The sequence below is a fragment of the Sciurus vulgaris genome (assembly GCF_902686455.1).
Source record: "Sciurus vulgaris genome assembly, chromosome: 5".
NCBI lineage: Eukaryota > Metazoa > Chordata > Mammalia > Rodentia > Sciuridae > Sciurus > Sciurus vulgaris.
Window position 1 is genome coordinate 57815960 of NC_136465.1, and position 15771 is coordinate 57831730.

General features: G+C 38.2%; 1 protein-coding gene across 8 annotated transcripts in view; it reads right to left on the reverse strand.

Moving 5' to 3' along the window:
- Positions 1-15771, reverse strand: part of UNC5D (unc-5 netrin receptor D) — a 533325-nt gene that overhangs the window by 16254 nt on the left and 501300 nt on the right. For all 8 annotated transcript variants that reach the window (XM_079139085.1, XM_079139082.1, XM_079139081.1 and 5 more), the window contains 2 exons: positions 13859-14008; positions 6140-6304 (listed from right to left, as the gene is read on the reverse strand). In XM_079139085.1, the coding sequence (XP_078995211.1) occupies positions 6140-6304; positions 13859-14008 (315 nt within the window). The remainder of the gene's footprint in view (positions 1-6139; positions 6305-13858; positions 14009-15771) is intronic.

The following is a 15771-nucleotide window of genomic DNA, read 5'->3' on the forward strand; positions in this document are numbered from 1 at the left end:
ACACCATTCCTGAACTGCCCTGAAGTCCTGCCCTGGTCTTCCTATGGCCTCTAATATTACATGTCTTCCTCCTGTGGGCACTACAATACGGTAGCCCTTCTCAGCTAGTGCCTCGGTTCACACAACTAAACCACCACACATGGCCAATCTCCTTAAAGTATCTGTTAAGTGAGGAAACTGGCTGATGCAGAGATTTTATTAATGATTGACTATGCTTTCTGTCTTCCTGTAACCACTGAACAGAGCAACCTTTTGAAGGCTATGGTTGAGAAACAGTGTCTTCTTAACACAGCATTGCCCAAAGGCTAACATAGTACTTCAAAAAGAGCAGTTTTCTAGGCAAATGCATTTGGAAAGTGCTACACTATGTCCTTCTCTTGAAACTCAAAGTACATCTTATATAGTAAGTGGATTCTACTTACTAATTTTAGTTCTACTTTCTCATATCTTATAGCATCATGGGCATAAAAAATCTTTCAGTGTTTGCAGTTAGCAAGATGTGATAGGAAAAGCATGATTTTACAAATCAGAAAGATCTCACTTAGGAGTAAGACTCTGCATTCCTAGATTGTAACTTGAATGCTATATGGCCTCTCCTAGCCTCATTTACCTAATCAGCCTTTTTGTAATTTGAATAGACTTAAAAGAAATCACGAAACTTGGTAAAAACACCCAGGTAGTTTGTGACATAGCTTAAACTGGGATTCTGATATGCTACTAACTACACCAGTACTCCTTTCATGGCTTCAAGACAAGTGTGGAATATGTAGAGCAGGGTGGATAAGAAAAGTACTATAAGTAATGCTATCATTTTGTTACAGAAATTTGTAGTGGGAAAGGCTTCATGGAGAAAGCATTTGAGTTGGCTTTGAAAGACTGGTATGCATTGGTTGAGTAGAAATTGGATGGAGAGATACTTATTCCAGGCACAGTGGACAATTCTGTTCTGATATATTGGATGGTTATAAAATAAACCAACTCAGCTTCTCATTGCATAAAATAGGTTACAAGATACTTCATTTTTTATCATGGTTTGTAAAATTTCTTTTAGCGTCTAAAAATGCAAATCAAGTTGGAACAGCTTCCTTACATATTTTCTGACTTAAAGAGTATGATAGGGCTGAGTCGGAGGAATGGGGGGAAGATTCTATGCAAGTTTCCATGGTGGTTGTCATCTGGAAATGGCACCAAAGTATGCTAACCTGAGCTTGAACCTGAAAACACAAAGGTTCAGGCCAAAAGATGGCAAGACATAAAACAGGCTTCTGGAAGCCCTAGCTGCACATGTGAGGCCCAGACAAGGCTTTGTCTTTACTGTTGGCACCATGATGCATACACACTGCCTTGTTGGCACCGTGGTGCATATTGCCTTCAAAATGGGCTGGAGGAAGTGGTCTTTTTTGAAGGTAAATAAAATACCATATGGGACTGGATCTAAAAATAAGCATTTCTTCTATTTACTCCATTTTAATAAGTGGGTCCAATTTCCCTCCTAAATTTTCCATATTTAAGTATTTTCTACACATAAGGATGATACTTTATGTAACTTCTACAATGCATTCTAAAAGACATCTGGGCCAAGCAATAAGAATCCTGTAGATACATCACATTTTCTGATTGTTTAAATTAAATATGCAGAGGAACAGTAGATTTCCATGCTCTGCACATCTGAGATAAGCTGCTGCTACCTGGTTCGCTTAGGGAGTTGTAAATCAATGAGAGGTTCCAAGTATACTACTTTCTAACAGACAAATTATCCCCCAACTTCTACCACTTTTGGAAGAAAGATAAGAGAATTGCTTGAAGGGAAAATTGTAACATGTAAGATTCCCATTTAAGTCATTTCTACCAACAAAGAAAAAAGTCTTCAATAGTATTATACTAAAATAAGTAATACAGAAAAAAATTATCTTGGGATTTCTCCCTTCTCCTCAGTAGTAGCAATTGTTTTGTTCCAATCTACAGTTTATAGATGAGTGATATTGTTGCTTTATAGTGAATCAATTGGCAATAATCATTGGGTAATTCATCATGGTTAAATTTAAAGGGAACTAATTACCTCTAAAGATTGATATGACACTGGCCATGTTAAAAAGCAAAATATATATATTATTTTCACTAATTTTTAATTTTGAGGGTGATAGGATTGTTATTTATTTGAAAACCATTTATATGACCTGTATAAATGGTCATATAAACCATTTATATGACCTTATAATTTCACTGTTACATATAGAAATTGTGCCACTAAGACAACCCATTCAAGTAAGAAAGGAATGGAACCTCTGGAGACTAAAGATACAGAGATTTGGGGGTCGATAAGAAGGGGGGCATATATTAAAAAGAAAAAAAATTTTTCAAAGATATCCATTGAAAGTTTCAAAAGTTTCAGTTCTATATTATTGTTAACAATTTTAGTTAATAACACTTCAATTACTAACTTATAAAAACCACCCTGGGGGCTTGCGGGGGGCAAGAGAAGAAGGGAGGAACTTTGGATGGTATAGAGGAAAATGGGGTGGGAGGAGGTGGGGGAAGGAGGGATAGTAGACTGAGAGAGACAGTATTACCCTAGGTATATGCATGATTACATGAATGGTGTGAATCTACATTGTGTACAACCATAGAAATGAAAAGATGTACCCCATGTGTACACAATGAATCAAAATGCAGACTGTAAAAATAAATTTTTTTTAAAAAACCACCCTAAATACAGTATTTTTTGGCCAAATGACCAAGAAATATGTCCCTAAAAACTGATCTATGATTCCCAAAGTCACTGATTGATACAGACATATGTCTATATCCTCGTCCCAGGTGATCACCATTTTCAACACTTTCTATATCTTCATTTTTGCTTGAATCATTTTTAAAAATTTAGTTGTTATTGGTACATTGTAATTATGCATAATAGTGGGTTCATGATGCCATAGTAATATACTTGAATCATTTACTACAAAGGTCAAGTCCTGTGGTTGGGGTTGTAGCTCAGTGGTAGAGCACTTGCCTAGCACATGTGAGGAACTGGGTTCGATTCTCAGCACCATGTAAAAATAAATAATAACAATAATAAAAAAAGGCATTGTGTCCATCTACAACCAAAAAAAAAAAAAAAAAAGTCAAGTCCTTCTAAGGGAAGAATGCAGTATTTTATTCATTAGATCCATTAGATATACGCTTTTTCCCAGGAGTCAGACAGTCCCAGAGTTGAGTGACTTTGAGTGATCAATCAAGACATCCATTTGCAGACAGATCTACATGTAGGATATCTATATTCTCAAATACTTATAGAACAAACAGTTGTCCTAGACCATTACACAAGTGGTTACCTCCCACCTTTCTTCTTTTGAAGACAGCCCATCTCAGTTTTTATTTTACTCCTTTGATTGACTCAAAAACAAAATGGCTGGTGCAGGGCTGTTTGTCACTAGTGCCTTTGCTGCCAAAAGAAAGGCTTATGCTATGAGGAAGGTCCAGAGAGAAGACAGGTAAATCAGAATAACTGGTTTGAAGTCCTGAAGTGATGCAGTATGCAGATCAGACTTTGATCCTGAGGGCACATGCTTAGCTTGGTACCCTAGTTTCCCATTTATTATCTCAATGACCTTGGACCAGAAGGTTGATATCCTTGAGTTTTTTTTATATCATGTGAAATTGTGATAGTAGTAATAATCTACAGAGTAGTGATGGTTACATGATAAATGTGAAAGCAAATGAAACAGTACCTAAAATATGGTATCTTTCAAAAGTTATTAATTTTCTTCTGACATAGAAAATGTTAACAAATTAGACTTGTCTAAGAAATGCAGTTCATTACAAACCGCTATTCATGCACTAGGTCAAATTCCTGCAGTAGCACTTGAAGCAATTAATGAAGTTATCCTTGGTAGGATCAAAAGGGCTAATAAAGCTTCTAAAATATAGTAGCCTACAAACTAGAGGACTGTAGCCCAACAATGACTAACTAAATATTATTCTGCCACTTGTCTCCCATTATCAAGAGATATTATGATGTTATCTTCTTCAAGGCATTTCAAAGTTGAATATGAATTTGAAAAGCATTAGAAAGGGAATTGGAGAGTAAATGATAGGATTGTGTTTATGAGAAAATTTTCATCCCATGCACTGCAAGAATTTACATAAGCAAGGAGCAACAGTATTAGAATGTACCCATCTTATCATATTGCTTTCATATAAATACCTCATAATAGCAGATGCTGATCCCCAATAACTGGGTGCCTTAAAAAACAAAATCCTTTAAACCTGGAATTCTTCTGTTGATCTGTTAACAGACATTTAAGGCAATTTGGATCAGAGGCATCTTCACGTTCTACCTTTTCATGACTGTTTCTGAATAGCAGGTCTTTTTAGATTTCCCTTTTTTGTTTTTATTTTTAAAAATTCCTATAATTTTTATTTTACTTAGAAATGTATTGTGTTAAATATGCCAGGACTGTTCAAGAAGGAGGCTCTAAAAATACCTTACCCCAGGTTTCTGAATCTACCTGCCCGCATCCAAACTCCTTTAGCACAAAATGCTAATTGGTAATAATAAATGCAAACACTGCACAAATATGTCAGTTAAGACAGCTATCAGTTTTAAGGCACAAGTCTTTGGAAAGCCATTCACTCCTCAGAAAAACTATTTGGGGAATTAGCACTATGCATTTTGCATAAACAATGAACTTAAATGAGAATGGAGAGAAATGATAATGCTGTAGGGCTACAATTTTTTAACAAGAAAATCTTGAAATGAGTTGTTTGTATATGAGTGTTTTAAACCTTCTATCAGGGCTAAGTTAATTAATAAATATTAATTATATATTGGTAAATATATATATGTACATGTATAGTCAGTCTATAAGTGAACAATGAAATATATGTTCTCTTACACTAGCCAGGAATTACCTTAAAACTGCTAAACAAAAGAATTACACCTCTTTATTTTCTCCCTCCATTCTCAAATAACCATTCAGAAAGGATTGTTTCTATCTACTGTGTAAAAACTCAAGTCCAAAGCTGGGAAATCATTTAGTAATTTCGATCAAATCAGAAGATGTAGAGATCAGAAACCTTCTGCAAACATTCCCAAAGAATTATCATTTGACTCACATTTTAACTCTACACTTCAATAACAAAATTACCCAGATAGTGTCCTCTAGCTCCTTGTATTCTCATTTCCTTACCTTGTAGAATGAAACTAATGCCTGTTTGGTCCATCTTACACTGCTGGTCTCTCCTCTTAGGTATCCATAGGGATAAGATTTCAGGACTCCCACAGACACCAAACTCTGAGGGTGCTCAAGTCCTTTCTCAAATTATGTAGTATTTGCATATATCCCCTTCATATATTCTTCTGTATGCTTTACATCATCTCTAGATTACTTGCAATTCCTAATACAATGTAAATGCTATCTCAATAGCTGTTACACTGTATTGCTTAGGGAATATTGACAGGGAAAAAAAGTCTACCTCTTCAGTACAGATGCAATATTTTCTTCAAAATATTCAGTCTGTGGTTAGTTGAATCTGTGAATGTAGACCTCATGGATAAGGGGGGCATAGGGAACTGTATTATGCTACTGATGAATGTGGGTTTAATGGAAATGTGGACATAGAGAACCCTGAGCGTCGAGGACATGAGAAACTGTTAAAGAAAACAAGGATTCCAGGCCCCAAAGATGAAATATATAGAGGGCAAATGACATCTGGAAAATAAGCCAGAGTCAGTTGAAAAATAACCCAGTGATGACTGTGTCCTTCCTTATCATGTGTGTCTCAACTGGACCATCTGCATTCAGCCTGTAATGCATCTCAGCTGGTATCCCGAGCCTACTATGACCTATTAGACTGCCTATGGTTATGAGCATAAAAAGCCCTGTTCCAGCTCCTTCTGCAAAGGTCCATCCACAGGACCCATGCTCTCTGAAGGGTTGAATTTCCCTGCCCAGTGGGAAGTTCTGCACAATCTTCAGCTTGAGAAAGTTTATTTTCTCTTATTGCTAATGAGATTGTAAAAGAGTTTGTACCCTTTTTTGAAGTTCTTTAAGAATCTGAATAGCATGGCTGTGATAGGTACAGTGTTATTCTTACTGTGCCTTAGAAAGGGAGGCAAAAGACCTGTGGCTCAAGGACTCACCTCTAGGATGGATGTCTGCACTTGGAGTATCTGTTCATGGCCTTTGAGCTGCCGGATGCAGATTTTGCAGGACAGCTGGGTGGTGGTGGGCGTGTAGCGCTCCAGGGAGAAGGCACAGTGCAGGGGCTGTCTGTTACTGCACCACACGCGGGAGAATGGGACTTCCTGTAGGGGAGATGGAGGAGAGAAAAAGGGTATGGTGTGTGGAGCCTGGCTAAGATGCACAGCAAACAGGAGAGACTTAATAGCAATAATTATGATGATGATGACGATGATCACAGCGGAGATAATTGCCTAAGTGACTTCGGTAGAATTGTTGTAGAAATAATGTTCCAGCATATGCCAAGCAGCACAAAAGTAATTAATGTCAATTCCAACTGATAACATTTGAATTCCAAAACTACACTGCAAGAGCTCAGATTTCACTTGGTGACACAGGCAATTAGAAAGAACACCATCCAAAAGTAATCATCCTTTTTTTCCATGAAATTTTTTTTCCCTTAGAAGACTCCTTTAGTCCATCCTTCTACCTAAGTCTAGTGTAGGATGCTGTTGTCTAATTTAAGTGAAAATTATACTGAGGAACTGACTGACCAGAACTTATCCTCCATACCAGAAATTCATGAAGAATGCACAAAATTGCCAATATATTCAGCATAAAAATGATTACCTACTACAAAATCATACACACATAAACATCCCAGAGAGACACAAACACACTGGGCACACCAGACTCGTCTAGTTTGCCAGCAACTTGTTTGTTAATTTATCTATTCCACAATTATGTAAAACTTGTCTGCTAGTGGGCAGATACTGTACTAGTTAAGCAATAAGAAATAACAACAAATTAGGTTTGGTCCCCACTCTCAAGGGACTTGTAGACATTTGTGAGGTAACAGTAATTTTTACTAAATCAGGAGGGAGATTATTTCTTTTTCCTAATAGTAGCCAGTGCACACCACCACATGCTAAGGCATATGATTTTATAATATGTCCACCATGTTTTTTCCTGTACTGAAAACTCCTTCCTGCACCAAATGTGATGGGGGACCATGTATGCCCAACCTCTAGTGATCAGATATGCCTATGGCAATGACCATGTATGCTCAGTTTCTGGTAATCTTAATTCTCACTTTTTTTCTATTTGTCATCTCATTAATTTGTTCCTAAAAATATTTTCTGCACTATGAAAAATGAAAGGTGGCAAAAGATGTATCAAGTCTAAAGTGTGACTGGTGATGAAGTCAGTATGTGTTATAAGACCAAAGGCCATGATTAAAATTCAGTCTATTCACTTGGAGGAACCATGAGTTACCTAGTTATTTCTGAGTTCTAATATGTACACTTGTTTATATAAACTTGCTTCTTAATTTTCTCCCAAAATGACTCACAAGTCCTGATTTTGGATATATGCTGACGGAACCAGCAAGGAGAGATGGATTTTTGATTACTGTATTTAATGAAATAATATTTGATAATAAGAGTCAGTTGCAGGAAGCAGGAAATAACAAATTCTAACCTTGACTGTTGCTACACATCTCAGCAATGAATATAAGAATTTTGTGTGTTTTGTTTCATTTGTTCTTAACCCTTAACCAAAGGGGAGGCAGTGGACTTCTGTCTTAAGAAGTAAAGTCAAGAAATCAGAGGACTACAGGTGTGATATTTTATTTTTGGTATGAGGGATTGGGCCCAGGGGCATTTATCTACTGAGCCACATTCCCAGCCCTTTTGTCATATTTTAAATTTTGAGACAGGGTCTCACTGAGTTGCTTAGGGCCTCACTAAATTGTTGAGACTGGCTTTGAACTTGCTATTATCCGGCCTCAGGCCACCAGGATTATAGGCATGTGTACCACACCTGGCAGGTGTGACCTTTTATAGCATTTCCTTGACTTTATTCCTGTGTGAGACATGGGCTGGAGCTACGCAACCCTATCCTTACCATTTTTCAATTCCATACCTGGCTGGGGCTGGAAGTCTAAAAACTACATTTTATAGATCATTTTGCTCTAAGGAAGTTCACATTTCCATTCTGCTAAGGAGAGGCTCTCATGCTGGATTTAGAAGGGAAAGGGGGCATGGAAGCCACCCCTGCTCCCCTGACCTCAGCAGGCAGGGCCAAAGGCATCAGCAGGAGGCACACTGAGGCATGCAGGGGCATTTGGACATTCCCTTCAGAATCATCTGTTCCAGTGCTGTTGTTGTTTCCTCAAATTCCCCAACTTGTTGGCTTCCTAATATCAATAGTGTCTTTCTCTGTCCTCAACTCCTTGGTCTCTTCAATGGTTTTTCTGGCACATAAATCCCTTCATTAAATGTCTTTTTATTTGAAATACCTTGAATGTTTTCTGATTTCTTGACCAAAACGATTTTCTAAGGAAGCTCCAACTGGTCTGAAGTTCTCTCAGAAGTGGGCAGCACTTCTGAGAAAATGCCATGGTGGGTTCCTCTGGGGAAATGCTGGGGAGCCACTGAGCTAATGGTCACTGAGGACGCTTTCAGCTGCAGCAAGATGGCACAGGTCCATTTGATGGCACCTCTTTCCCATATTCTTTCAATACAGAAAATGTTACTTATGATCTCTTCTGTTTCCCTCCTGGCAGCAGACAGGGTGACAGAGGGCACTTTTGATCAGTGAGTCTTCCTGGTAACCCTTAGAGAAAGTCATTTTCTCTAAAACACTCAAAAATGACTTTTCACCTGTACCACAATATATAAGTACAAGTTATACCAAGTTATCGCCTCGTCATCTAACTTGTCTCTTTCCCTACTTCTCCTCCTGAGTCTCTTTCCACTTTGTAACCCATGGCTAACCACAGCCAACTCCTGCTTCACATCTCAGCCTCCTACGCTTTTCACTCCACAGAAATGCCATCTGCTCACACACACCCAATTGCCATGCCCCTGAGGAGGGCTCTAATAATTACATCTCTGATATTTATCTCATTGTCATCAATTCCTGGAATTAAAGTGTAAGCACTCAGAATAATTTTATTTGGCCTTTACTTCTCTGGCAACTTTACCTTTTGAAAGTTAATCATCACCATCTCTTTCCCACTGCCATGCTCTGGGTTTTCCTTTCTCCATTATAACAAACTGCAGTAACCTACTCACCATTCTCCAGAAAGCACTTGATTGGCATTCTGCAGGGGACAGCACTGTGGACGCTCTCTTACCTCTAATCATGGGTGGGAGACAATGATAGGACCAAATCACCTAGGAACTCAGCTTTCATGACATGATTTCTTTATCTGGGGTGAGGGATTTCAATGACCTCCTGACACCTGCAAAGTTAACCCTTATCTCCTGCCTGACCACCTAGAGCCTTCTCATCTTTTGCCCTGTGTTTCATCTCTCCATTATCATTGTTATTAGCTCTCAAATGAACTCTCTTCCCCAAACCAATAAATTCTTTCATTTAGTTTTTTTTTGGTACTGGGGAATGAACCCAGGGGTGCTTAACCACAGAGCCATATCTCCAGACCTTTTTATATTTTATTTAGAGAAAGGGTCTCCCTAAGTTGTTTAGGGCCTTGCTAAGTTGCCGAGGCTGGCTTTGAACTCCTGATCTTCTTGCCTCAGCCTCAAATCCACCGCAGTTAAAGGTATGCACCACAGTGCCCAGCACCAATAAATTCTTGCAGAGTTACTTTGTACCATCTCCTTCAATGGAAGTAACGATAACACAGGGCTCTGAGGTGAATAGGTGCTCTTAAATAACAGGGACATTTTTGTTTTCTGAAATTGAAAATTTAAGTAATTACCATATAATGTAAGCTCTTGGACTTCAGGGCTAGAGAGAGATACACTCAAGGTCCAGCCCTTAAGCAAAGATGAATTTTCTGCAGTGGATTTGAATCCTTGGTAATGCTTACTTTACTTTAAAAAAAAAAAAAAAAAAAAAAAAAAGGTACTGACCACCTATTTAAAGTGTCTTCTCTGGTATTATTGGCTAAATTTCCTGTATTTTCTCCTGAAAACATTGGAAAAAAGGTAAGAGTATAATGCCCATTGGGGAAATAATCTTTTCCTGCAGAAAGATAGGAGAATTTAGATGCACACACGCGTGTGCGCATACACACACACACACACACACACACACACTTTTTTTTTCTATGCACCTGTATACAATCAAAACATTTTTAAAAATCTGATTTTAAGACGGTATTGAAGTAATATTTTTTACTGTTGACTTGAGCAGCAGCTGTCAATAGTGTTCAACAAAAAATTTTTTAAAATAACATTTAGAAGCACTGTATTCGTGTGTTTTCAGGGTGATCATCTTATCTTTCATTTATTTATTTCTTTTAAAAAGCACCCAAGAAACAAAAAAAAAAAAGTTGCCAACATATTCACTGAGCTGAGAAGAATTATATGCAAAGTAATATGGAGGACAAAGTATAGCAAAGTTATGGTGTTTAAATAATCCCAGAAATGTTTTCATTTTGATTCCTATTATAATTAGGTTTCCAGCAGATGGAGAGAATGTAAATCATATCCTAGCAGGAGACAGACACTGAGTTTTCCAAGATTCATAGCATGCTGAAAAGACAGCTGCTTTTTATCCTAGGATGTGATAACCGGACTTGATGTTTCGTTGGACTTAAAAAAATAATAATTAAATAAATAATTGATCGCAAACCATTTATTACAGCTTCCCCAGTACACAGTCAGCAAGGAATAAAGAAAACCATGATTAGGTTGCTCTAAGGTCCCTATAAAGTATTGAGAGTGCAGCTGTTTACCTCCTTACAGAGGGCTACTAATTCTGTGGGGGCGAGGAAAGGGATAGGTGGGCAGTAACATATCCCTAATTGTGCCAGAGTCTCCAAGTCTGAGGCAAAAAATAGGGAATAATGGATTATTTGGGGGACTAGGACTGCAGACCTGTTTTTCTCTGATTGGAGGTCAGTGGATGCTACTGCCTGGGTCACTAAAGAACTCATGGAACCTTTCTTTCCCTTCACCCATAATACCTGGCTTATAAGCAAGAGGTTGTGACAAAAAATTCCATAATTTGTATCCTCCAGAACCTCAGCCAAGATTTTTATTTATATGACCTTTTGACAGAAAGGCCCTCGTAACATAGCTCAGGACACAGCCTGAACCTACATTATTCTAAAAATCATTTGTCAGCCAGTTTGTGAGTCTCTAACAAGCAAACCTGCTCTGCTTTGGATACCTTCCAGGTCTGTGCTTTCCCAGAAGAAAACAGGAAGGTATCTTGGAAGAGTGGGGTTTGGGTATCAATTGCTATATATCAATTCCTAGATTCCTGATTCAAAGGTAGAAAAAGGGAAAGAAGACCACAAAGGTACCAGAGGTTTTCCATTCAATCAGTTGGATGAATGGCATATTTATTGGTTGAGGGATAGACCTATATATAATGTCAGAAAAAGTGCCATTTTCTGTCTTCATTGTCTCTCTCTGTGGGATAACAAGAAGAAGGCCCTGATAGTTCCCGACCACTATGCCCTAATGAAAATACATTCTGTTATCCATGCCGGTGTTGTCAGCATGCATGATGTTCTACAAGAGGCTCAAGCAGGCTGAACACAAGCCCTGCTCCCAAAGTGCTGACATCTATGCCCGGGGCAAACACAGCTTGGTGGCCACTAAGCCAAATGAAATACACGTGCATGTAAGCGGTAGAATTTCAGTGATGAACTGCAAGGAAATTGGTGGGTTGGGTGGTAATGAGAAAGGAGGAACAAGCAGAAAGCCATTTTGGGTAAGAAAAATGAAAGACAAACGAAACCTCAGGGGCAAGTCTCCTGATGCAGAGAAAATTAAATTGTTTCTCAACATTCCAAGACTGTTTCAAATTATGTTCCATTACAAAAGGCAAATATTTATATATATTCACAGCCTCCATGCAAGCAACCCATCCCAGTGATGTAGCTTTTTGGGCTTCCTTGAGAACCAATGCCCTCTGGCTTTGGCTGTCCTTGGTTGTATCCTCTAAGGTCAGCAGCCACCTCACTCCCTAAGCCTCTTCCACCTGGGGCTCTCTTTTGGTGTCCCTGGTGTTGGAATTATTGTTTAAGAGCTGCTGCAAGGTAATGGTTTTTTCATCCGATTTTTTATCTTCAAGCATTAAACTTAATAGTTACTTTGGACTAAGTCACTCGTATTAGATCCAGTGAAATGAGGCCCTTATAACCTATAAAGATTAATATAGAGGAATCTGCATGACTATCAGGACTTGTTTTAACAATACTCTGAAGTTCAATTTAGACTAGAAACCTTGAACACTGCTTACTGGAAATCGAAGACACCTCAGTCTGACATGTCATAAAGAAGACAATTATGCATAGGAAACCTGTCTATGTAGGAAATCTGCTGAATGTGCCAACCCCCTGTGGCCCCCCCCAAAATTGTTCAGAGCCATGAGATATGTTGATGTTGCTCTGGATGCAATAAAACCGAACAGGGAGGGGCCAGTTCCCAAGGTAATGGGAAGCTTGAAAAGTTACTAGAAAAATACAGCTTTGTCCTATTTGAAATTTCACTAAAATTTCAGAAGTTGGAAGGGGTGGAGGGTGGTTCAAACTTTTTCTAACCAGCAATTAGGTTCAGTTCTGGTTTTCTCTTTGTGAATTGGTTTAACCCATTCTCCCAAGCTGTACACCTGCATCATTATTTTCTTTTTTAATGGTGCTGAGGATTGAACCCATGACTTTGTGCATGCAAGGCAAACACTCTACCAACAGCTATATCCCCAGCCCACCTGTATCATTTTTTGAACAATGAATATTGCAAGGGTGGAAAGGTTCGAATGAAACCCCACAAGGGTCTACATGTCATGCTGATGGGCTTGAAAATGTCCTGTGATTCCAAAGCAATGTGAAGCCACCAGATGCTTTTCCAGGTCCTGGAAAGTCCTATCATTTGAAGCACAGATGATTCTGGTTTAAACTGTAATGAACTAGCCAGCTGCTTCCAATGATAATACTTATCCCTGGAAATTTTCTTAGATTACTGTGGCAGGATGACAAGTTGTTAAGAGATTTTTTCATGCAAAGTCTGTATTCAACATCCCTACAAATGATCCAAGGAGACTGAGGCATTCCATGATGTTAAAAGAAAAAAAAAATAACAACTCTTTATTAAGAGACATGGACACTAATATATAAATATCTTCATATATTTATAAAAGAACTCTACAGAGGAATTATCCTGCCTTTGCTTTTCAACTTCGAATTTCTTGTTATCTTGACCAATTCATTGAGCAGCAAGCACTTCCTGTGTTTAGATAGCGTCTCTTGTTTTCAATAGCCACAGTTCTGTTACTCAAAATGATCACCCTGGAAAAGTCTGCCACTGACATTTACTTTACTCATTGCTAAATATGATTAAAACAAGGTCTCATAATGATTGATTTTCATAAAAACAAGCCAACCCACAAACCTTGCTTTTAAGTTGTTAAATTGCCACCTCTAACCTAATACTCAGCACAAATCAAACAGGAGAGGAGAAATGTCACATTGCCTGACAAGCATGCACCTCTTTTCCCACCTGTTAGAAACCTGTGAATTTACGACAGTGTGTTTCATTCCCTGTGTGTAGCGCAAACTGATACATCCCTGTGACAGTCGTGAGATGAAATCCATACTTGAAAGGAGAAAGAATGGCAACCAGGACCCTCACCGGGTTTGTGACACCCTTGCTGGTTACAGCAAAGCTGTTTCTGTGAGCAGCCCATTTGGTCAGTACCTGGCATGCGGTGAATGGTTTAATTCTCCAGAGGAATGGAGGAATGTCAAGGACAGAGATCTGAAGACTGAAGGTATTCCCTTTGAAGTGCAGCAATTTTGGTTCTTCCAGTAGTTGTCCACCTTGATGCCTTTCATCTGAAACCACTTCCTACAGGCAAGGAAAAAGGAAAAGAAACAACAATGAAGCATCTGACTTCTTATGCATTTTCTTCTATGGGTGTGGTTGCTCACTATCATGTGTCCCTCAGGGTTGAACTAACAGTATCATCAACACTTCTTTTACACCCCAATCAAGTTCAAGGTGAAGGACTAAAAGCTGTGGAGCGATAAGGATTTGGTCAGCAAGAGACAATTGTTCTTTGTCACCTGTGTTGCACAGGCTTTTAAACACACTGTGCCTTTGGTTAAAACTGAAAGACCACCCCTGGCCCCAAGCAAATTGGAATCCTGTTGTGTCTCCAGGACTGTATGAATTTCATTCTGATATGACCGTAATCAAGATGTATTTGCACTTATGCTGCTATATTATTATATGTCTCAATAAACATAGAGACAGCCTGCTCTGCCCTGGTTCAATTATTCTCCACTCACACAGGCATTATCTGGAATTTATTTATTTCTGGCTCAAAATAAATGTTCCAGAGTGCACGTTTATTTGTAGTAACATTCATAGAAATTACTATACCAAAAGGCCAGGAAAAAATAAGTTATTTATCAAGTTACTTTTAATTCAGAAAAAAGAAATCAAATGCTTTCACTGAGAAATCTTTATAATTATATCTAATATGAACACAACCCACATATATTCTATTGAGCAAACATTTAATTGGCTCTAAATTTGTGTTGGTTAGAATCGTATTGGAGAGGTGACAGGACAAATGAAATCATAGGACAAATATGTATTCTGGAAAATATTAAACCACCATAGAGGTAACACTTTCAATGTGCCTGGAGATAAGAGATTTCCCTAAATCCATTTTAAAGATGACCATTAATTGACTTACAATTTCCTTGCAGAGCTAGGAGAAATATAAAAATGGAAATCCTTTATGCCCTATAATCTTCCCAGATTCTACAAAAGGTTGTAAAAAGTAAGGCAAGTAAGTTTATATATACAGTAAAACTTGCATTTCAATTATTAATGGATAAAAACAGATTTACAGGGTATCTATCTCTTATCTATATACATTATGGAATTAGTTAAAAACATTTTCAATTTTTATTTTTTACAGATACACAAATAGCTAATAGGTTGCTAGTGTATTTTTTTCAGGATGAAATGATTGAGTTCCAATGTCAGTTTTCTCTAGCTCCTTGGTCTTGCTAGAGGAAAGATCGTATCTTCGGACCCTGAGGCCAGCACTGAACTCTTTCTGATGATGAAACTGTTCTCTATCTGTACCGTCTAATATGGAAAACACAAGTCACTGTGGCTGTTTAAAACACTTGAAATGTGGCTAGGGTGGCTATGGAACTAAATTTCTAATTTTAATTAGTTTAAATGTAGACATGTGGTTAGCAATTACAATACTGGGCAGGTAATTTGAAACACTGTAGATTCCAGATGTGGGCATAGAAACATGGTGGCCAAAGCCTAAAAGGGGCTGTAAAGAATGGAAGGAAAGAGGCAGGGTGAGGCAGAGAAGAAATTGATTCTAAATGTCTACTTAGATGAGATATTAGGTCTTTTACAGATATGGGTCACTGATTCCTTCTTTTGAGATTTAATAAGTGTCTACTAGAGTTATGCTTGGGCTGGGCACAGGCTGTACAAAAAGAAAATGATCTCTACCACCAAGGAGTTCACAGTCTGGTGAGGCTAAAACAGTAGGTCTATGATTATAACACAGTATCTAAGCAGGAAGACACATGTACACCCTGAAGGTTAAGGCAGACAGAGGGTTACCTCAC